We start from the raw sequence: 22,954 nt of genomic DNA, 5'->3' as shown, positions 1-22,954 counted from the left end.
GGCGACAGGCCTACGGCCTAATAAACTCTATATTATTATATTTTTATTTATAAAATATTGTAACAACCCTATAATATAAGGAATAATTCGAGTATAATTAGGAAAAAAATAAAATTCTCAAGTGAAATGCTAAAATAATTTATTGCCGGTTTAATATCAAAATTAGTTATCTTATTTAAGTCCTAATAAAGAATCTTTTATCTAGACTATATTCTATTTTGAACTTCAGAGTATTTCTTCATTACAAGCCCCGGTTCAGAATATAAAAAAATGGCAGCATGATACACTCAAAGATTTATTCAAAAAAATTTTTTGCGTTAATTTAAATTAAGTATTTTAGGAATGAGGCGAAAAATTTAATAATTTTTATTTAATATTTATTTGACAGAACTTGAAATACGCTACCAGGGATGCATGTCAGAGGCCAACATTGCCCGGGACGCGGGACGCATGCCAGAGGCTAGCTTTGCCAAACTTAACACTTAGTTCACATTTCTTTCCGTAGATAAGAACGCAAGAGGGCAAAACAGCCTATGAAGTAAAATGCTCACAGCCATAGCACCGGATGTCCACAGCCACAAAATAAGCTTGCTAAAGGTAAGCATGGCCAATTGGCCATACTGCATCTGGCCAAACCACTTCCGGCCTAACCTCTTCAGTCCTAACCCATACAAGTTGCAACATTTCTCCACCCAAAACAAACCTAAGCAGACATAACCTAACCTCATTGGTTGCAGGAAATTAGAAAGGCGGCCCAAGTGTGCTGGTAGAGCTAGTCAATGGCTAGTCCAAATACTCTAGACCTAGTGTTTACTAGTGAAGAATCAATGGTAGAAGAGCTTCGCCACGAGGCTCCGTTGGGCAAAAGTCACCACCAGTCATTGTTTTTCAGTATTAAGTGCTATACAGAAAAGACGCCTCGGAAGCGTGAACGTTTCAACTTTGCGAAAGGCGACTATGTAAAACTTCGTGAATCAGTGAGTGCAGCGAACATTTCGGACTGTATCACGAACATGAATGTGGCGGAGTCTTGGTCATTCATCAAGAACACGGTTATGTCTGCAGTTGATGCGTGTGTACCTAAGATAAAGCTCGGTGGAGTCAGAAAAACACAGTGGATGAACAATACGGTTAAAGCAAAGAAGGAAGCCTACAAGCGTTATTTACGAACTCGTAGCGATGCTGAGTATAACCTGTATGCTAGAGCTTGAAATCAAGCTAAAAAAAGCTTGTCGCACCGCAGTCAAAAATTTTGAAAAAGACGTTGCCAAAAACTCGAAAAAGAACCCGAAAGCCTTCTTCTTGTATGCTAGTTCGAAGTGTAACTCAGCAGAGCTGGGCAGCGCTACTTTGAAATGTAGCGCCGCTACCGCTACCGCTACATGCTCTAAGTGTAGCGGGCGCTACCGCTACATCCACTAGATTGTAACGGGCGCTACCGCTACCGCTACAGTAAAATGTAGCGCGCTACATAGCCGCTACAATGGCCAAAATTATTAGAAATCTCTTAATATTTATTGATCTGTTATTGGGATTTACTCATTAACATTTAATGATAATAAAACATTTTTAAAACATATCAATGCAACTTTATTGCAATTAACCTAACCGAACTAGTATGGGTTAGATACAGTAAATAAAAGTTTTAGTTATTTTTATGTTTTACCTTCCCTACATGGATGTGAACTTTATTTTTTGTATATATATGTGGATTATTTTTGAGATTGGTAGATTAAAGTAGACATCCATGTAGGGAAGGTGAAACATAAAAATAACTGTGTAAAAATAACTGTAAGCAAACTGAAAGATGGAAACTGAAAGATGAAAAAAACCTGTAAGTGGTAACTGGTAACAACTTAACGGGTAACAACTAAAATATTGACACTAGTAACAGGGTTGACAACATTACACCGAAATCTTTCGTACAGTTTTATTCTGTAATTTATATTATGTATGTATCATGCTGGTTTTTATATAATATTTAATACCATTAAGGGTACCGGCTACCCTAAAAATCGGAAATTTTGGCTTTACCGTTTTCTTGACTCATTTTGTAGCTGCTGAAAAGGCGCGTCTAACGCAGTTTACCGCATGTCTGCGTGCTATAATTTTTGCGTAAAACAATTTAAAAAAAATATAAATGAACATTTTTTAACAATATGTACAAAGATTTATTTGAATTAAATCTGTATATATAGATCATTACTCTCGTTAATTACAAAGTGTTTGCACTCGTTTGAAAGCTACAAACGAGACGCGTTCAACAAAGCTACTACCATAGATGTACATGCAATACTTTTTTGTGTAATGCAGTCTTGAACTTTTATAAAATGATCATTTTATATCATTATTTACAAATAAATGGTATTCATATGTCATTATTTAAAATGTGAAAAAATGGGAAGAACGCGAATAAAAAAAAAACGATGAGGAAAATAAAAAAACCGGGGCTCTACAGTCGCTAGATATTGTTGTTACAAATCGAATGATATGTGTCTCGACATTGTAGCATGTGATTTGCAGAAGTTATAAACTTTTTAGAGTACCCCTTATTTGCCGTTTTCTATTAATTCCACGTTTTCTTCCATTTTTTTAAATTCACATGAACAAAAAGGTCTTAGATTTCTGATTTACATATGTGTACCAAGTTTCAAAACGATCCGTCTGTAAACAAAAAAGTTTTGTTAGAGGGTAGCCGGTCCTCTTAAGTAAAATCTAAAGGCTTTATCTATAAATGTAGCGGTAGCGCTGTAGCGGCAAAACCTCGTATCGCTACTTAAATATGTAGCGGGCGCTACCGCTACCGCTACATTGCCTTAAATGTAGAGCCGCTACCGCTACCGTAAATACTGTCGGACGCTGGCAGTATTTACTGCCCTGTGTGCAAGGGGCCTTAAGCATTGGCTGAAGACTTACGGCGCTATTATCTTTCGGCAGTGTGTCTCTAGGCTGGATAACGGAGTTATCCAGCCAAGCCGTGGCCCACGTCTGCGCTCCCCATTGCCCAATACCAGGGGTTTCATGCCAGAGGCCAACATTGCCCAATACCAGGGACAGCTTTATCTGAAATTCAATTATTGCGGTATGGAGGTAAATTAACCATGTACCGTTGTACGACGGTGTTTAATTTTGACGGACCTGTAGGCAATCAGCGTTGCCAGATGGTATATTTCTATACCAAATTTCACAAATCTGTAGTCTCGGAAGGTGTCTGGTATGAATAAATCAGATCTGGTTCTGCTATATTGGTATATTGGCAAAAATCTGGTATTTTCTGGCTTACTGCAAATTTACTGCATTAATTAAGTTATACCTCGGAAGTTTGAACTTCCTTCAGCATAGGCGTGGATTATATAGATTACCTTCAGAGCGGCGCGACTAGAGCTTTCCCGCCATTTTGGATCCGCAAGTTTACTGCTTATTGAAATAACCCCCAATCTAATTGTTAACATTTACCAACAAAGCAACAATGTTTAGTGCAATATAAGCACGAGAGTGATGATCCTTGATTGATTACTGATCAGTGATGATATGGCCTAGGACGAGACTAGACGAATGAGGTTGTCGAACCGATCTCTGCGACGCAAGCTCCACCATTTTTGTTTGGTGGTTTTGAATTCTAGTGACACTTGAATTCTGGGGTGCCATTCAATATTTCACTGATCTTGAAAATCATCATCCATTCATGGAACTGGCTGCCTACTGCAACACTTGTCTACTTTGACCTGTCACAAATGCATTAGTAGAGCCAATGTTTTCACAAGTTAGCTATGACCGGATCGACACTTCAGCGAACCCATCTACGAACTGGCCTGCGCACTCGAATGCAAAACCTAACTTCATTTTCAACTCAACCAGCCATAAATCCATCAATAATGAACGGATTTCATTCAAATTTGAAAATTAAGTAGATAATGTTGGTAATTTGTGGACAGAAATATTTCAGATTTTTACATCAATAACTTTTAATAATACGGGAAACCTAACTTCATTTTCAACTCAACCAGCCACAAATCCATCAATAATGAACAGATTTAATTCAAATTTGAAAATTAAGTAGATATTATCAATAATTTGTGGATGGATTTATTTCATATTTTTACATCAATTACTTTTTTAAATGCCACAAAATACTGAAACTTGACCTGACTAGGACCTAACCTCAAAGACGTACCTGCGAGGTGAACGTGAAGTTAGGTTTTCCGTATTAATAAAAAAATAATTGATGTAAAAATCTGAAATAAATTTGTCCACAAATAATTGATAATATCTGCTTAATTTTCAAATTTGAATGAAATCCGTTCATTATTGATGGATTTATGGCTGGTTGAGTTGAAAATGAAGTTAGGTTTTCAGTATTAATAAAAAAGTTATTGATGTAAAAATCTGAAATAATTCTGTCCACAAATTACTGATATTATCTACTTATTTTTCAAATTTGAATAAAATCCGTTCATTATTGATGGATTTATTGCTGGTTGAATTGAAGGAGAAGTTAGGTTTTTTAATCGAGTGCGCAGGCGAGTTCGCTGAAATGTCGATTCGGTCACCTATGTGAAAATCAAGCAACGAAATAAAATTTCAACTAAAGTACTGAGTCCGTTCTTCGGTCTAAAAGCTATCTTCTCGGCCACAACAAGTGATCACGCCCAAAATATTAGATAAATGCAATATGCACGCATGTACGAAAATAAGCAAAAGGAAGATGACCTGTTTCCGTGACTTGCTTATGTTGAGCGAAGGGGGAGAAGGGTAAAAATAAAAAAGGAAAACGTGACAATGTAATCAAACACAGGAAAAATAAAAGTGTCAAAATGTTCCAAACAGAGGGAAAAATGTAACGTGTTCAATTTGGCTAATTATCGTCATGCTAGCTAGATAAATGCACAGTACATAAGACAATTTTTTTTTTCGTTTTATAACCAACGTTTCTGACGAATAATTTCATTAAATTTGCAGGTAATAGTCTGTTTTTGAACAATAGAATTTCTGGTATTTTGAGCTAGGCAATCTGGTATTCTCGCCAAGAAAAAACCTGGCAACACTGTGTTGCTGTAATTACGTGTGAGTCGTGTGTATAAGGTGCCGGGTGCGTATAATCGTATGTAATTGAATTGTTGTTTCCTACTGTCTTGTTTGTCGAATAATGTAGTTTGTTATGTATGCACAAGCAGCACAACATTATTTTTGTATCTCTTATAATCTTACTTTTCACGGTTGAAGTTGAACTACGGTAGGAGCCTAGTAGGTATAGTACAGACTTCAGCCATGCTTACTTCAATCTCAAGGTGCTATCTCAGTGAGATAGAATAGAATTGTCGGCATTGAAGAAATAGGCCCATGGTCTGTTGCCGATTCTTGAATTTTTCGTGACTTGATTCACAAGGGATCCGGCCTTTGGAACCCGATCTTTCCATAACTGACGATTGATTGAGATAGCTGCTGGACTTATTGCCTGGTCCGTAATTTGCTAATCATTTTAAGACTGAACAATGAACATATGCTCCTACAGTCCTACTGAGTCCTACATAGCTTCGTCTAGTCTGTTCTTGAAGCCGTTCATACTCGGATCGTCAACGATGCTATCAGGGCCATTCAGGGGACAGTGAGGCTGTTCCACAGCCTCCCTTACTCGAAGCGAGAAGAAATGTTGTCGCATGCGGCATGGTAGTGTTACAACTTACAACGCAGTTTTTTTAGTTTATAGCCGTGGCCCCTGTTGTTGGTTCTTGTTTCAAATTCTACCTAGTAGTAATCCTTCTGTGACCTTGTATAAGCCATGAGTATACTTGAATGCTTCAATGAGTTCCCCACGCAGATGTGGGGAACTCATTGAAGTGATTAGTATCTGTCTAGGTATTAGTATGTGTAGAGTGCCTATTTACAAGTTTGGTGGTAACTTGGCTGCTAGGCAAAAGAACAATATTATGAATTATAAGTGCGTGTGGGATTGCAATGATAACGAGTTTGTTGGATGGAGGAACTGTGGCTGTGAACTGTGATTGAGAGGGATAAAGGATAGGTATAAGGATTAAATTGGAGACTGAAGAGTCATAAAGAAAGAATGAGATGAAAGAATGTCAAAAATTGAAAAATAGAATGAAAAAACTTGAATACCTAAATTTATTGTAATAGGCCTATCATGTCAGATGGTTTTGGATAAAGTTATTAAATTTAGTTTTTATTTATTTATATTTTTAAGTAACACTAATGTTATAATATATATATATAGGTATAATAATTACTTTTTAAAGACAACACTTCTTAAGAATCCAGTGTTTCTAATAATCTAATGTTACTGAAGGACAATGGATTTCTTATTTTATTTTCGAATATTAACCAAATTAATTTTTCAATTTTTTTGATATATAAAATTTTTTCAAAATTATATATTCTGTCAAATGTCAATTGATTCATGCAATGATGCAATGCCTCCAACTTCACACAAGAGCGCAAAATTTCAGATCAATTGGACAGGTAGAAGTGTGTCAAATATCAATTATAACTTTTATACCTAGCTGACAAAATTATTTTTCAGTTTTTTAATATTAAAAAAATAATTTTTAAAATCATTTATTCTGTCAATTGATTCATGCATTGTCTCCAACTTTATGCAAGTGCATGTGCCAATTTTACTGCCAAATTTCATATCAATTGGACATGTAGAAGTGGGTTAAATATTGATTATAAGATTTGAAGCAGACAGACAAACAAACTACGAGAAGTGATGTTAAAGAGAAGTGTTGTAATAATAATAGAAGATTTTTGGTCTCACAATTGATTCTTTCAAGTAATGACTGAACAAAATTCATGATTCAATTGATTTTTGTTGCATCATATTACTAGGCTATCTTCTACGTTGATGCTTAAAAAATCTGCAAAATGAGCAGATTTTAAGCAACATCTCTAATTTTAAATAATCATTGTAGCATTACTCATGAATAATTTTGCCTTCAGATTATGATGTTTAAACATTTTAAAATTGAGTTATATATAAAGTGTCACTCATTAGCCTATTCCCAGGGCCCAGGGGTAATTAGGTACCGTAAAATGGGGTAACTTAGACCGGCGGGGTAACTTAGACCACTTTTCGTTTTTTTAACAAAAACCCCCACAACTCAAAAACTATTTGACATAGAAAAATTTTGTCAATGGGCATTAAAGGCCTAATACCGAGGCTACATAACACAATAGAAAGATTTGAAAAGTTTGCATATCTAATAGGTTAAAAAATTAAAAATGACCCACAAAAAAAGCTATTATTTAAAGACTGTCAGAGTACCCTCTCCAATTTTTTTAGTTTTTGGTTAAATAACTCCAGGTTTTGATGCATTGTAGTAGAACTCTTCTAGTTACATATGCAAATGACAAATTTTAGGAAAGTGACATAGTTTGCAAATGGGGGGCGCTGCCCCCAAATGGGGTAACTTAGACCACCTAATGTCGGCCCTGACGGGGTAACATAGACCGGCTTGGAAGTTAATATAAAATTACCATATATAACATATTTTATGTTTGACAGCCTATTTAAATTAGGTAGTCACATTTCCCTCATTATGGGGCGGTGCCCCCCATTTGCAAACTATGACACTTTCCTCAAGTTTGTCATTTGCATATGTAACTAGAAGAGTTCTACTACAATGCACCAAAACCTGGAGTTATTTGGAGTCATTTTACCAAAAAATATATTTGATTTTACCACCCGGTCTAAGTTACCCCAAGAGCTGGGGTAACAAAGACCACCACTTTTTTTGAAATTACATAAAGACTATGAGTATGAGAGGCAGGAGCCAGCAATTTATGGTAAGTGAAGCTAGAGTATAGACCTGTATTTTGCATGTTTCAATTCAAGTTTAATTTAGCTAGTAAAAAAATGGCATCATTTATAAAAAAAAGTGGTCTAAGTTACCCCATTTTATGGTATGCTTTTATTTTGGGTCTTACTCTGGCACCTTACAATTTACAAATAGCATATGGAATTTTTCCAAAGCTGCTATGTGATAGCCCTTGCAAATACCTTTAAAATGAGCCCAAACTTGTTGTGAAATGTTTTATGGTATGAAGTTATTAACAAAAAAGGCTCAAAACTGTCCTTTATTTCACCATTTGACAGTACCATCAAATGGGGTAATAAGGGACGGGTTGGGTATTAAGCGACAATCCTCTGACATTTCGAAGAAATGTTGTAGCAGGTAAACTAATTAAAATATTGCAAAACAAAAAATAGTGGCTTAAAGTTCAACATTTTTCCTATCTATGTAACATAAAGTAAGTTAAGAAATCATACATTTACTATGTACCTCTAAAAAATCCTTGAAAAAAAGTGTGAAAAGTGAGATTTTGGATAAGTACCTATATACTGATATTGGTCTTCAAGTGTACAACATTGTTTTTTTCCAATATTGTAATTCAATGATGTTCTTGAGAGTGTGACTGTGGTGTGTGACAAAATTTATTAATTTTAGTTTCTTTTTTGATTACATAGATATAAATACTTTGTCTGAAGATCATGCTTAGTAGAAATTCAATCTTTGCTTCTAATTTATCGCAGACATATTTGGCAGCTTGTGGAATAAGGAGAGTTTTTGAACTTCAAGTATTAAGTAATTGCAACATGGCTGCAGTTCCTGGCTCAATGATAGTCAATCAGCCTGCACACCTTGCTGAAGGAGGTAAGGATTAGCTGTAACCTTTAGTTAGCACTTCAACTAAGGTCAACTTTCATCTAAAAGAGTTATATATAACTTGAGATTTTGTACTTTACAGCAGTAATCAAGCTGTACATTATCTATTTAACACGTTTTTCTTAGCTTAGCTTTGTGTTTGTTTTTTGTTGTTAACATTGACAATGAAAATTAGCCCACTTCTGATTGTTCTAGAGATCTGAAATTTGGCATGCAGGCTATTTTCGCCTAACAATTTCAGATACAATCATAAAAACTAGTAATTAGAGACCAAAATTAGTTTAATTGAGTAAAGTATATATATAGTATATATATATATAGTATGACGTGCGGGCGCTCACGTTATAGACAAGCAGGCGCTAACGCTGCATATCATCGATACGTACGTCAAGTCATACCTAATCAAGTCTTAATCGTTTTTCTTGTGGACTAAAAAGTAGAAAATAAAATACTTGAAAAAACTTTTAAAAAACACGTTTTTCTTGTGGACTAAAAAGTAGAAAATATATTATGGTTCGCCCCAAAAAAACAGGGGTCGGGCTGTACGTTCACCATCAAATTTCCAAAATTTAAGTGTTGTGTGCTTTTCGCTTTAATCATAAATCTGCCCGGCACACGTTTTTTTGGGGCGAACCATAATTTATTTTCTACTTTTTAGTCCACAAGAAAAACATGGTTTTTTAAAAAGTTATTTTTAAGTATTTTATTTTAGTTTACATTTATTCTAAATGGTAATCAGGAATATTTTTCATTGCCTCATTATCTTTACCTAATACCATCTTACCTTCTACTAAATAGTATCATAGATTGCACTCATTTAATCAATATTCATTAAACAATTGATAAGTCAAGAGAATGTTTATGGTTTTGTGTTCCTAGTGGTCATGATGCATCTAATTTATCAGGTACATATATAAATATATTATTATTGGTTATTTTTCCAAGAAGATTAATTTGCTTTCACAAGATTGTATTTGGTTGATAATTCTACAGCTTGTTACCTATGACTTTTCTGTATTTGCTTAATTTTATTAAATTTCCTTCTGCTGAAAGCTTTGAGTGCACTGCCGTTTGTTTAAGTTCAAGGTGGTGGCTATGACAGCCATGCTATTTTTAATTCAAAACTTTTTTGTGGACAGATGGTGACTGCCCGGCTCTGGTACCTGGCTCCCTGCGGGCTTACAATATGAAGTACTGCCCCTATGCCCAGCGTACTTTACTGGCCCTTGCTTACAAAAATGTCAAGTAAGAATGAAATTTTTTTTACCATAAAAAATTCAACAATGCACATTGTAGCCCAGATACAACATTAACTAGGTACACTCTACTTCATTCATTTGTATAAAATATAAATCAACCTATTAAATCTCTTAAAATCTACTCTGCTAATGCAAATAGTGAAGAGAAATGAACTAAGTGAGATGAAATAACTATTATACCATTACAGTTTCTTATGAAAAATTGTAACATGTGTTGAAAAAACAGAGCAGGTAATGCCAAGAGTTGATAGTTTCAAAATTTCATAATTTTTTTGCCTTTGCTTGTCTATTTTAAATACATATATAAATCATTTCATTGCATTGACTGTGTTCACCGCCATTGCAGGTTTGACATTGTCAATATAAACTTGAAGCGCAAGCCTGCCTGGTTTTTGTCTCGCACTATGCTCGAAAAGGTGCCTGTGCTGGAGCGTGCTGACGGTAGCATCATATCCGAGTCCATGGTGACCATGGACTATCTGGACGAAGTTTACCCTCAGCCACCTCTGCTGCCTCAAGACCCATGGAAGAAGGCTGAGGAGAAAGTTTGGGTTGAAATCTTTGGACTGGTGAGACAGTTGATAAAACTTGATTTCAGTGTGACCTTTTTACAAAAAAAAATCTCAAGTGGAAAACTTATATCAATAAACATGCCACTTTTAATATCACGTGGTAATAATTGTGTATTGCCAATGCAAGAATTAACCCCAATCCATTGTTGTTAACAAAAAGTAATCAATAAATTCATGTATTATATTATTTTAGTTTATTTGCCAGATGAATTGTTTGCTATAAAAAAGGGAATGAAGAGAGCCAAAAAGAGAATGTGCAGCCAGAATGTAAATGTACTAGCCTCATGAGCGGAATCAAAATTTTATTATACCAGTTTATGCCTTTATGGTTATTCTAGTTTTAGGACCTGCTTTGATTTTTGCCTCTGTCATCTAAAATATCCAAGTAGTGATACTGCATAACATATATGACAAAATTGGGTCTCATTTTAATAGAATGTAGCTTCCGATATGCAAAATTCTGAGTTGTAACTGTTGTTAGCCTTGGTGGTTCCTTCATTTATTCTGCTGTATTTTTTTCAGTCAGTCTCTAAGATCTACAAGTTGTACAACACATCCCTTGATGAAGCCACCAAAGATAAAATCTTTGAGGAAGTCACGCAAGGTCTTGATGTCTTTGACAAAGAACTTGCCAAGCGTGGGACCAAGTTTTTTGGAGGCTCTCAGCCTGGTAAGATTTTGTACTAATGCATTTGTGCTTGAGTGCTGAAGTTAGATGCATCAATTATTTTTATCATGCTGTTGATAAATTTTCTCAATATGATCAACTTTTTCCATCACAACACTTTGCACTGCTAGTTTTTATATATTTCTTAAGATGTAATTAATTCATTAACTCTCGGGATTGGTAAAATTTTGGAGCTAATTGGATAGGATATATGGAAATTTTGGTTGTTTTTCAACTCCTTTTCTTATCATTATCTTAGTTACAACTGTAATTTTCATCACAATCTTGGTGATTGAGAAGTTTTCTTGTGTTACAAGACCTGCTGCTCCGTTGCAGGTCTGTTGGACTTGGCTATCTGGCCATGGTTTGAGCGCATGCCTCTTTTGCCGCTGGTGTTTCATCGCACTGCGCTCACTGCGAAGCAGGCCAACCTGGTCTGTCAAAAAACATGAAGTCGCAATTTACGATGTTCATAGTAATTGACAGCTGAAAGATAATGACCAATTTGTGATGCCAGAAGATATTGGCTATATTGCGCGAGATAGGTAACTTAGATGATCTAGAAGAGTAGTTAGCTAGCGTTACCTGATTTCGATGAAAAGTTTTGTTTCTAATGTGTGATGCCCAGGAAATATCAGTCGCTATTACATCATGGCATACGATGCGGTGTTAATGGTGAAATCGTCATCTGAATGCTATTGCTATCCCTTGGAATTGCTATTGTCTCTTAAAATGGCAGTCTAAACGAGTATTTTCATATTCAATCAAGATTTTTAGAGCGTTCGTTCGTTAGCTATCTGTTACAGAACTAGCTATGGTTCACTGCTCGTTCAGTTCAGAGTTTATTTTGAAGCTTGTTACTGAGTAATGTATTTTTACAGATGAAGTGGGTGTCGGCCATGGAGGAGGTACCGGCAGTCAAGGCTCTCCTCATCCCTGCTGAAGAGCACGCCAAATTTATGACGTCATTTATGGCTGGCGCACCGGAGTATGACTTGGCGTTCAAGCCGAAAATGTGAAGTTGTGAACCTAACCTAACCTCGTCGGCGAGCATGGACTCTCATTCTACATTTCGCCTCTTTCTATGTTCATCATTATCTTTTGTTATGAAAATGTAAAAGACTGACATGCTCTGTCCTTGGAATCATAACTATGGTTGCTAAAAAGGTTTCTCTACATTTTCCATTTCTTCTATTTTTTAAAGGATAGTTTCTGAAAACCAACTTTTTTGTTCCGTAGGGATTGAAAACACTTCTGAAATTTTTTCAGAAACTAGTGCCTTGAATGCTGCACTCAATCTCTTCACTATTGTTGATTTCTAAAAAGTAAGGATAGAAGTTATATTGCATGGCAAAATCTAGTATTTTTAAAAATAACATCATACATATATTAGAATTTATCATTAAATGAATAAGAAATTGTTTACTATCCAAACTTCGATTGCCATCACTCTGGAAGTGTTATTTCTTACCACGATAACTTGCTTAATATCCGCTTAGCAGTGCCGATAGACTCGTGTGTAAGTCAAATCACATGGATCGCTGAGCAATCATCAGTGTTTTGGTCATAATTTTTGTGAACTTTTCTACATTCCTCATATTGCTTTTTTATGGGTGCTGATTAACCCTGATCAATTTTTTTAATGTAGTTTTGAATTATTCTGTATTTTATTGATTCTAATTTGTGTGGAGTTTTTATATATACACTAGCTTTTTGTCGTTAGTGACTTCCAGCTTCCACCGCTTGTATGGACAATGTGGACACAACATAATTGCCGGTTGAAGAGGCGACAAAGAGGGAATAATATTCGACGTTTTGTCGATTTCACTCGCCCAGGGAAGTTGGGAATGTCTGGGATCATTAAGTCGCACATTTGCTCGTGGTTACGTGATTAGTGCATTTCCCACGCAGTCTCTCACGTGGTTAGTACATTTGCTCGTGATTAATGACAGGCTATATGTTAAGAAATGTAGAATAATCACACTAGTGACTTCTGAAAGGAAGACGTAATCATCTGAAATTGTGTTGCCATTTTAGATTAAGTTTTTAACTTCTGGTTGTTCCGAGATATTTTTGATGTCATTGTTGATCGTTCTAAACTGATAGATTTTATTGTTCAAGCTTGTTGGCCAATTTCTCTATGTATGGTGCTTTATGTTAAGCAATCAAAGTACAACTTGAAACATAGAAATAATTTTTCACCCTGTCTACAAGAGACCTGACAGAGAATTTTTTTTTTTTTTGTTGTCATAACGAACTTTCAGTTGAAACGTGGAGGCTTATGTGTTGAAGCAACTAGTGAACTCTCAGAGTGCTCATAAGAAAACATTTTAACAGCTATTGCGAAATATTTCACGCAGAAGTACATACATCTTGAAGCATAGCTTCAATCAGAAGGTGCATTGCCAGTTTCAGATTCCGTGTTAATTGTTGGGAAGCGATTTACACCAAGAATACGAAGTCTTCCGATCTAATACTTTTTCTGTAAATCATTTCATGTGCGATAAATAGATTCCTACAATATCGTACCTAAAAGTGCTCCGATACGTACGGGATGAAACGTTCAATAAATACAGCAGGAATCATTCGATTCACAACTGTTGTTAAAAACAAGTGCCGAGTTTCCAGTGGTCGTCACTTGCAAAGGCAGTACTGTATATATGAAACCCCACAAATTGAAAAATCGAGGTTTTATGATTTAGTCAGTACCTTCTAGCAGACTGAACAGCTTATTCCTACAGGCCTGCAAACGGGAATATTGCTTGCAATTTACAAATTATTGAAGACATGAAAGTTATACAGCTTATTGCTGTCCTTGACTAAGGCCAGTGCACGGATAAACACCATTACCGAATAGGTTTAGAATTGGTTCTGCATAGAAATTTAATCCATTTACACTACTATGAATTGTGATTTCTTTCATATGAATGCAGCTGGTAAAATATTTGTCTGGATATATTTTAGGCATACAGTAACTTTTTTAAACATAATTCTTTGCAACAGCATGACTCGTTCATTTTTTACAATGTTTATAGAATAGTTTTTATTTCATCGTATCGTATCATCGCCCGTTTTTATTTCATCGTATCGGCAATTGAGAATAGCTTTGATGGCGAACCTCAAAAAAAAAATAATCCAGTAAATTTTTCATGCTTGACCAGGTAGGCCAGTTTTTCTCCTCAAGTCAGATAGACGCTCGTAATAACCAAGATTACTAGCTTAGTAATATACCTGATGTAGCTGATTTCTTGTACTCTGAGAAACTCGTATATGCATAAATTCGTTTAAATCACTGGTAGTTGTGGATGTCATTGCCATTCCATACCCTAGACATTGTCCGTAAAATACCAGCACTTGCATTTTAGAAAGCTATAGCTAGTGTTTGGAACCAATGTGCAGGAATTTATTCAAACGCCCTCATTTTATATTTCGTAGCTTAATTTAGTGAATCCTAGAATTAAACTACGGTTGGTAGTGAAATGCTCATCCTTTAGGCTCATTTTGAATTGAGAAAGGCAGTTTTTGATTCCTCTTTATTTGATGCTGCATTACATTTCAAATATTATGTTTAATGCAATATATAGTTAACATGCCCATTTAAATGCTTCTTAGAATAACCAAATTGATGCAATAGTTCTGATGCAATTCCGTACGTGCAGGTTTTTTTACGCTGTCGAGATATAATAAATGGTAAATTTGGATCCTCTTTTTTGCAACACTTCTCTTTAATTTCACTTCTTGTTGTTTGTTCATTTGGCTGCTACAAATCTTATAATCGATATTTAACACACTTCTACCTGTCCAACCGATCTGAAATTTTGCACATTTGCGGAAGTCGAAGACAATGCATAAATCAATTGACAGAATAAGTAATTTTGAACTTTTAATTTTTTAATAATAATAAAAATGAAAATTATTTATTTAATATATGAAAATAAAATTACATATTCATTGTACATAGGTATGTAACATCGGAGACACTGGATTCTTTGGAAGTGTTGTCTTTAAAAATAAAATTTTAAATGCATATTATTATTACTACACTTCTCTTTATAATAATAATAATAATAATAATAACGGTTTCAGCGCTTATTAGGCCGTAGGCCTGTCGCCGATTCTTAACATCGCAGAATATTCACAGCTTGTTGCAGTCTCGAACTCGAAACTCACTGATACAATTCTGCTGTGCTTAACCGCCCGGCCTTCTCACCGATTCTGACCAGAAACTTGCGCTCCGTAACACACTTCTACCTCCCAAATCGATCTGTTGAACACTTGCGTAAAGTTGGAGACAATGCATGAATCAATAAACAGAATAAATAATTTGAAAATTAAACAAATTAATATTAGGAAATTGAAAAAAATGATTTTGTCTGCTACACCGTAATCGAATCTTATAATCAACATTTAACACACTGCTACCTGTCCAATCAATCTGAAATTTTGCACACATGTGTGAAGTCGGAGAAAATGCATGAATCTATTGATAGAATGAATATTTTGAAAATTCAAATTTGTTTAATTAATAATTGAATGGTCATATATTATTTTTTTAAATATTTGAAAATAAAATTAAAAATTTATTGTATATGTGTAACATCGGAGACACTGGATCTTTTATAAGTGTTGTCTTTAAAAATTAATTTTTAAGCTCATATATTATCTTTCTTCATCACTGTCAAATCAGCGTAGGGCGGGTGGTACTGGTACCTGATCGGTGAGGGAGCGCTGCCGTAGCCCAAAAATTTGACTCTTAAATCAGCCCAAGAGCCAATGACAACCCTCTACATGCAATAGAAATAGTCAGCCTAACACATATGCAGCTGTTCTTACTTGCCTCATCTCACCACACCAGCTTGAAACAAGCAATACCTCAGCCCACAAGCTGATACTCCAAACGGATTACGCCCAATAGCTCCTACACCAAGGATTTAAGCCCATACCATCACTTCTTACGCCACAGGGTCCGCAGACCGCACCAGACTGCCGTAAATGGGAACGGCCCCGCACCTGACTGTTGCATCACCTTACCCACTTCGCAGGCGTAAGCCCAGCCCTGACGCTCACCAGCATCTCCTTCCTCCACACTTACCCCATCTCTCCACCTTTCCGCGAAAGGGTTAGGTTTGGTTAGGTTAGGTTAGAATTCTTCCGTAAGCTGGCACCGAAAGGAGGGGGAGCAGGGGGTAAGCGTGGAGGTTTAGCCTCCAGAAGAACGGACAGGCTGAAGAGGTAGCAGTGTGCTGATAGCACTGTGGCGCAGCCTCGCAGGGCGTTCTTTATCGAAAGTGGGGAAGGGGTAAGGCTGCATGGAATAGAAATATTTTGGGTTTTAGCGTGTGGGTTACGACCATTGTTTTGGCGGCTTGCAGCTCATTGGCTTGCTGATTTACATCCATGAAGGGATTTAGTCCCTGTGGCTTTCATCAAGTAATCATGTTGGCTAATTTGCTCTGCAGCATGCTTACGCACGGGGTGAAGTATGAAAATTATGCTGGTATTGGGCAATGCTGGGTTATTTCAGTCGTCCCATCGGTGAAATCTAATAATCTAAGGAACATGCCGAAACAACACTCTGGGCTATTTCCATTTCGCTTCAGAAAATAGTGGTGTAAAGCTATAAATTTTTAAAAACAAGATCATGTCATGGACGTGAGCGCAGCCGTGCACCACCAATTTTGTGCACCAATAAGCCCTGAATCGAACGCCTTGGATCTCTCCGGACCTACACCAATCAGCCGTGCACCACTCGGCTTTGTCCTCTTCCGGCCTTGACCACCATCTGCCGTGCATCACCAGGCCGCGGATCGAATATGACTTCCAGGCATCGTTAAATTACGTAATTTTACCGCAATTACCGCATCTGATGTTAGGTTTCAGATAGCATAGTTCTGTTCCAAAATTTATCGTCCTTCGACAAGTGGCCGTTCGACCAAGGGCTGGTTCGACCCACGGCCTAGATACGGACGGCATGAAGTGTTGAAGGCTACGTTCCGGAAGGCAGGAATCATGATGGTCCATTACATCCAGGGCAGAGCAGTGGTGGTCTTCCGGCAGGCGGCCGTCATGTCATGGTTATTGACGGCAGGATTATTACGCGGCTGATTGGGACTTGGGAGCCTTACTGAAATGAACTACCATTCAAGATTGTTCACAAATATATTTCCCTCGTTTCCAACTCTAATATTTAGAGAAACATGCAAACTGTAGGCATTCTATTCAGCACTGATTGGTGGTGCACGGCTGCGCTCCTAGCAGCAAGAACTGAAGAACGGGTACTGACTAAAACCCGGACCCGGACCGGTCCGCCGGACCCGGACCGAGTGACTAAAACCCGGACCAGTACCCTGAAGAACCTTATGTCAAAGATAACGATTTAGGTATTTGATCCGCGTATGCACGAAGAGAGGTCGACGAGTTCACATCTTGGACTACGGACGTGTGTATGTGATAGAGTGAGTACATTTTTGAATCGGTGAATAAATAGAAAAGAGTCTTAATTTTGAGACGGGCACCTATTTGGAGTACCTTGTTTGTACAAAAAACCAGCAGAATGCCCAATCCCAAAGCTAAACGTAAGAAAAAAGAACAAGGAGATGGAGCATCAATATCATCCGACTGCTCAGAAACCTATTCTGCTTCCGGTGTCAGCATTACTAATGACTAATCCCTCTGGAGTCTGGACTCTGGAGGCTCTGCAATACCCACCTGGTCACAAATGCCACCTCTCAGCCTTGATTTTATTTTTCTGTTATTTTTAGTTTTTTTTCTTGTTTTTTTTCTTTTTCCGTGTGTGTGTGTTCTCTCTTTGTTTCAGATTTTAACTTTCAGAGCTGTTAGAGTGTTAGGTACCAATTAAACCCAGTTTAGGCAAGGGGCTTTATGGACTAGCTTCCAGTGCTCCTATAAGAATAAATTAGAAAGAAAGAAAGAAGATAACGATTTAGAACTCACGTGTCAGACTCTAGTTAGTCTAGTAAAACCGTATTTTTTTCATAAACATGAAATAGGCATTAGCATGAGTTAAATTTCATATGAATTAGAAATAAAGTTCTAACTGCTATTTCTAAGGCAAAATTAGAGCCTGTTCAATGTTCATGAATCATCATCATCATGATACCTATGTGCGCCTGCCATCGTCGCCATGAGTTTGTGGTTCAACTTCAAGAAAGGGTTTCCATGGCTTGTGAAATACAGTAGGCTTGCAGTTCGAAAATTCTTTAATTTACGGCCCCAGAATTCCAGTTGTTGTCCAAAGAGTATTTATTTTTCACACTAGGCAACTTGGCTGCAGTTCCTGGTTCAATGATAGTCAATCAGCCTGCACACCTTGCTGAAGGAGGTAAGGAATAGCTTTAATATTTACCTATTTAGTACTTCAACAGTTCAGCTAAGGTCCTGTCATCTGAAAAAGTTATGTTTACCTTTATTTTTTTATGTTACAGTTGTCATTAAATGATTAAACTTGTCAAGCTGTTCATTATCCCTATTTTAGTAGGTATACTTAATACCGGTACATTTATCTACCTACTATAAATTTTAATTAAGAGCATTTTTCATTATGTCAATATTTTTAATTAATACCTACCATCTTATCTTTTACTAAATTTCATTGAATGCACTCAATAATTGAATTTCATTAAATAATGCAAATACGAGAATGTTCATGGGTTTTGTGTTCCTAGTGCAGTAGTGGTCATGATCTGACCGTTCTGACGCATCTAGGATTCATCTCATCAGATTCTTAGCTATAGGTATATATATTAATCATTAATGAAAGTTATTGTTCCTAGAAAATTAATTTACTTTCTTAAGATTGGATTTGGTTGATAATTCTACAGCTTGTTGCCTATGCCTTTTTATATAGGTAGTATTCTTTGCTCACTTTTATAGTTTTATTCAATTTCCTTCTGCTGAATGCTCACAGACACAGTGCAATACCATTTGTTTAAGTTCAAGATGGTTGTTATTGGCTATGATGTTCATGCTATTATTAATTCAAAACTTTTTGTGGACAGATGGTGACTGCCCAGCTCTGGTACCTGGCTCCCTGCGGGCTTACAATATGAAGTACTGCCCCTATGCCCAGCGCACTTTACTGGCCCTTGCTTACAAAAACGTCAAGTAAGAAAACTTTTTTCATCATATAAAAATTCAACGATGCACATTGTAGCACAAAAACAATACTAACTACACTCTACTCAGTCTACTGCATTCATTTGTACAAATCACGTTACTGAATCTCTTGAAATATATACTTGGCTAATGCCATTAATGCAGAGAAATGAACTTAATGGGATGAAATACCTAACTTGATACCATAAGAATTTCAAATGATAAATTATGACTTCTCTTGAAATATAAAGCAGCTAATGCCAAGAGTTGCTGGTTTAAAAATGTCATTATTTTTTTGCAATTGATTACCTATTTTAAGTATATATAGCAAATAAAAGCATTACATTGCATTAACTGTGTGCAACTTCATTTGCAGGTTTGACATTGTCAATATAAACTTGAAGCGCAAGCCTGCCTGGTTTTTGTCTCGCACTATGCTCGAAAAGGTGCCTGTGCTGGAGCAAGCTGACGGTAGCATCATATCCGAGTCCATGGTGACCATGGACTATCTTGACGAAGTTTACCCTCAGCCACCTCTGCTGCCTCAAGACCCATGGAAGAAGGCTGAGGAGAAAGTTTGGGTTGAAATCTTTGGACTGGTGAGACAGTTGATAAAACTTGATTTCAGTGTGACCTTTTTACAAAAAAAAATCTCAAGTGGAAAACTTATATCAATAAACATGCCACTTTTAATATCACGTGGTAATAATTGTGTATTGCCAATGCAAGAATTAACCCCAATCCATTGTTGTTAACAAAAAGTAATCAATAAATTCATGTATTATATTATTTTAGTTTATTTGCCAGATGAATTGTTTGCTATAAAAAAGGGAATGAAGAGAGCCAAAAAGAGAATGTGCAGCCAGAATGTAAATGTACTAGCCTCATGAGCGGAATCAAAATTTTATTATACCAGTTTATGCCTTTATGGTTATTCTAGTTTTAGGACCTGCTTTGATTTTTGCCTCTGTCATCTAAAATATCCAAGTAGTGATACTGCATAACATATATGACAAAATTGGGTCTCATTTTAATAGAATGTAGCTTCCGATATGCAAAATTCTGAGTTGTAACTGTTGTTAGCCTTGGTGGTTCCTTCATTTATTCTGCTGTATTTTTTTCAGTCAGTCTCTAAGATCTACAAGTTGTACAACACATCCCTTGATGAAGCCACCAAAGATAAAATCTTTGAAGAAATCACGCAAGGTCTGGATGTCTTTGATAAAGAATTAGCCAAGCGTGGCACCAAGTTTTTTGGAGGCTCTCAGCCTGGTGAGATTTTGTACTTTGGCATTTGTGCTTGATTGCTGACGTTAGATGCATCAATTTCTTTTATCATACTTGAAATTTTTTCAATATTATTGCTCAACTTTTCCCTTCACATCACTTTGCACTGCTAGTTTTTATATATTTCTTAAGATGTAATTAATTCATTAACTCTCGGGATTGGTAAAATTTTGGAGCTAATTGGATAGGATATATGGAAATTTTGGTTGTTTTTCAACTCCTTTTCTTATCATTATCTTAGTTACAACTGTAATTTTCATCACAATCTTGGTGATTGAGAAGTTTTCTTGTGTTACAAGACCTGCTGCTCCGTTGCAGGTCTGTTGGACTTGGCTATCTGGCCATGGTTTGAGCGCATGCCTCTTTTGCCGCTGGTGTTTCATCGCACTGCGCTCACTGCGAAGCAGGCCAACCTGGTCTGTCAAAAAACATGATGTCGTAATTTACGATGTTCATATTAATTGACGGCTGAAAGATAATGACCAATTCGTGATGCCAGAAGATATTGGCAACATTGGGCTAGATAGGTAACTTAGATGATTTAGAAGCATATGTTAGCTAGCGTTACCTGATTTGACTGGAAAGTTTGGTTTTCAATGTGTGATGCCCATGAAATATCAGTCGCTATTAAGTCATGGCATATGAAATGATGTTAATGGTAAAATCGTCATCTGAATGCTATTGCTATCTTTTGGAATTGCTATTCTAGTATTGTCTCTCGAAATGGCTGTCTAAACGAGTATTTTCGTATTCAATCAAGATTTTTAGGGCGTTCGTTATCTATCAGAGTTATTTTAAAGCTTGTTGTTACTGATTAATATTTTTACAGATGAAGTGGGTGTCGGCCATGGAAGAGGTACCGGCAGTCAAGGCTCTCATCATCCCTGCTGAAGAGCACGCAAAATTTAGGACAACATGTATGGCTGGCGAACCGGAGTATGACTTGGCGCTCAAGCCGAAAATATAAACCTAACCTATCCTCTCCGGCGAGCATGGACTCTCATTCCACATGGACTCTCTATGTAAATTATTATCTTTTGTTATGAAAATTAAAAAATAGCTTGCTCTGTCCTTATAATCACAACGATGGTTGGTAAAAAAATTCTCTACATTTTCCCATTTCTCCAATTATATAAATGATAATTTCTGGCAACCAAATCGTGTGTTCCGTAATGAATGAACACTTGCTCGCTCGGGCCTGAACATTTTTTCAGAAACTAGTGCCTTGAATGCTGCATTCAATCTCTTCTCTATTGTTAATTTCTAAAAATTATTTTGTATGACAATAACAAGGTATTTATAAAAATAACATATACTGTAGGTATTTATTTGAATTTTTTTATTAAATGAATAAGCAATTGTATTGATTAATATCCAAACTTCGGTTGCCATCGCTCTTGATGTGTTATTGCTCAGCACGATAACTTGCTTAATATCAGCTAATCAGTGCAGATAAACTCCGAGTGCAAGTCTAATCACATGGGTAGACAGTTTGTCAAGAGGTCGCTCAGCAGTCGTCAGCGTTTAGGTATTCATACCTTTCGAACTTTTTAAAACATTCGTCATATTGGTTTACCTAAGGTTTCTGATGAAACCTGATAGATTTCTTTTATGTAGATTTTAATTATTCCGTATTTTGTCGATTCTAATTTGTGTGGAGTTTCTATACACTAGCTTTAGGTCGTAAGTATACTAGCTTCCACCGTACAGCAATCCCTTGATTAGCACGGTTTTGAATACCGCGGAAAAAAAATTGCGACCTACCCTTAAACTACGCGGTGCCAGTTTTGATTAGCGCGACTTTTTTTCACAACGCATCATTTTCCTGCCTCTAGCCAGAGGTGTTATGTTCGTAACAAAAGTGTTACTTTTTGCTTATTAGATTTTATGTTGTTTCTTTTGTTACAACTTTTGGAAAAATTTGCCAAATGTTGTTACTTAATGAATTTCAGCCAATAATTCTATAAATAAGGTCTCGTTCCGTAGGCACTCGTGCTGACTACAGAGTCTGTTTAACCGCGCCTTGTCTTGTTCATAACTCGAATGGTCGAGTTCGGCAACGTTCGCCGGTAAGTGCGCCATGCCAGTGCTCTAGTTACTCGTTAGCCTTCAACTGGTCAAGATCGCTGCCATATCTACTGCTAGGGTGCTCACTTTTATCAAACTACATAATTTTCCTTGATAAATTACCGTCATAATTATGGACAAAAAGGGAACGCTTAAACGTAAAAATATCACTTTGGAGACTAAGCTTGAATGATGAATTGAACTAAGCAAAATATGATGAATTTTAGTGGAAAAAAAATTATTATGTAACTTTGCTATTTTTGAGGATTCATTATAATTATTCCCATATATTCTTAAGTTTGA

At 36.4% G+C, this 22,954-nt stretch overlaps 2 protein-coding genes across 3 annotated transcripts; both read left to right on the top strand.

The window, feature by feature from the left end:
- Positions 1-5,036: 5,036 nt before the first annotated feature.
- On the top strand, positions 5,037-13,369 carry LOC108675228 (glutathione S-transferase omega-1). Of its 2 annotated transcripts, XM_018163221.2 has the most exons (7): positions 5,037-5,089; positions 8,552-8,672; positions 9,824-9,929; positions 10,290-10,512; positions 11,038-11,185; positions 11,519-11,616; positions 12,064-13,369. In XM_018163221.2, the coding sequence occupies exons 2-7, from the start codon at positions 8,615-8,617 to the stop codon at positions 12,199-12,201; spliced, it is 771 nt and encodes a 256-aa protein (XP_018018710.1). In that variant the 5' UTR covers positions 5,037-5,089; positions 8,552-8,614; the 3' UTR covers positions 12,202-13,369. The 2 variants fall into 2 exon arrangements, with proteins under 2 accessions (XP_018018710.1, XP_018018709.1); XM_018163220.2 differs by lacking the exon at positions 5,037-5,089 and having other exon boundaries at positions 8,486-8,672.
- Positions 13,370-18,151: 4,782 nt separating this feature from the next.
- Positions 18,152-21,889, top strand: LOC108675229 (pyrimidodiazepine synthase). The gene is made up of 6 exons (XM_018163223.2): positions 18,152-18,524; positions 19,201-19,306; positions 19,674-19,896; positions 20,422-20,569; positions 20,903-21,000; positions 21,414-21,889. Exons 1-6 carry the CDS (start codon positions 18,488-18,490, stop codon positions 21,549-21,551), a joined length of 750 nt encoding a protein of 249 aa, XP_018018712.1. The 5' UTR covers positions 18,152-18,487; the 3' UTR covers positions 21,552-21,889.
- The last annotated feature ends 1,065 nt before the right edge of the window (positions 21,890-22,954 follow it).

This window comes from Hyalella azteca, unplaced genomic scaffold, assembly GCF_000764305.2.
Source record: "Hyalella azteca isolate HAZT.00-mixed unplaced genomic scaffold, Hazt_2.0.2 contig14089, whole genome shotgun sequence".
In the NCBI taxonomy this organism is placed as follows: domain Eukaryota; kingdom Metazoa; phylum Arthropoda; class Malacostraca; order Amphipoda; family Hyalellidae; genus Hyalella; species Hyalella azteca.
Note: the sequence above shows the minus strand (reverse complement) of the source record. Positions and strands in the feature narration are given on the sequence as shown.

Coding starts and splice junctions, on each gene's coding strand:
- LOC108675228 (XM_018163220.2), top strand. CDS start 8,510: ATGCTTAGTAGAAATTCAATCTTTGCTTCTAATTTATCGCAGACATAT. Junction 9,930..10,289: donor CTTGCTTACAAAAATGTCAA/GTAAGAATGAAA, acceptor CCGCCATTGCAG/GTTTGACATTGTCAATATAA. Junction 10,513..11,037: donor GGGTTGAAATCTTTGGACTG/GTGAGACAGTTG, acceptor TATTTTTTTCAG/TCAGTCTCTAAGATCTACAA.
- LOC108675229 (XM_018163223.2), top strand. CDS start 18,488: ATGATAGTCAATCAGCCTGCACACCTTGCTGAAGGAG. Junction 19,307..19,673: donor CTTGCTTACAAAAACGTCAA/GTAAGAAAACTT, acceptor CTTCATTTGCAG/GTTTGACATTGTCAATATAA. Junction 20,570..20,902: donor TTTTGGAGGCTCTCAGCCTG/GTGAGATTTTGT, acceptor GCTCCGTTGCAG/GTCTGTTGGACTTGGCTATC.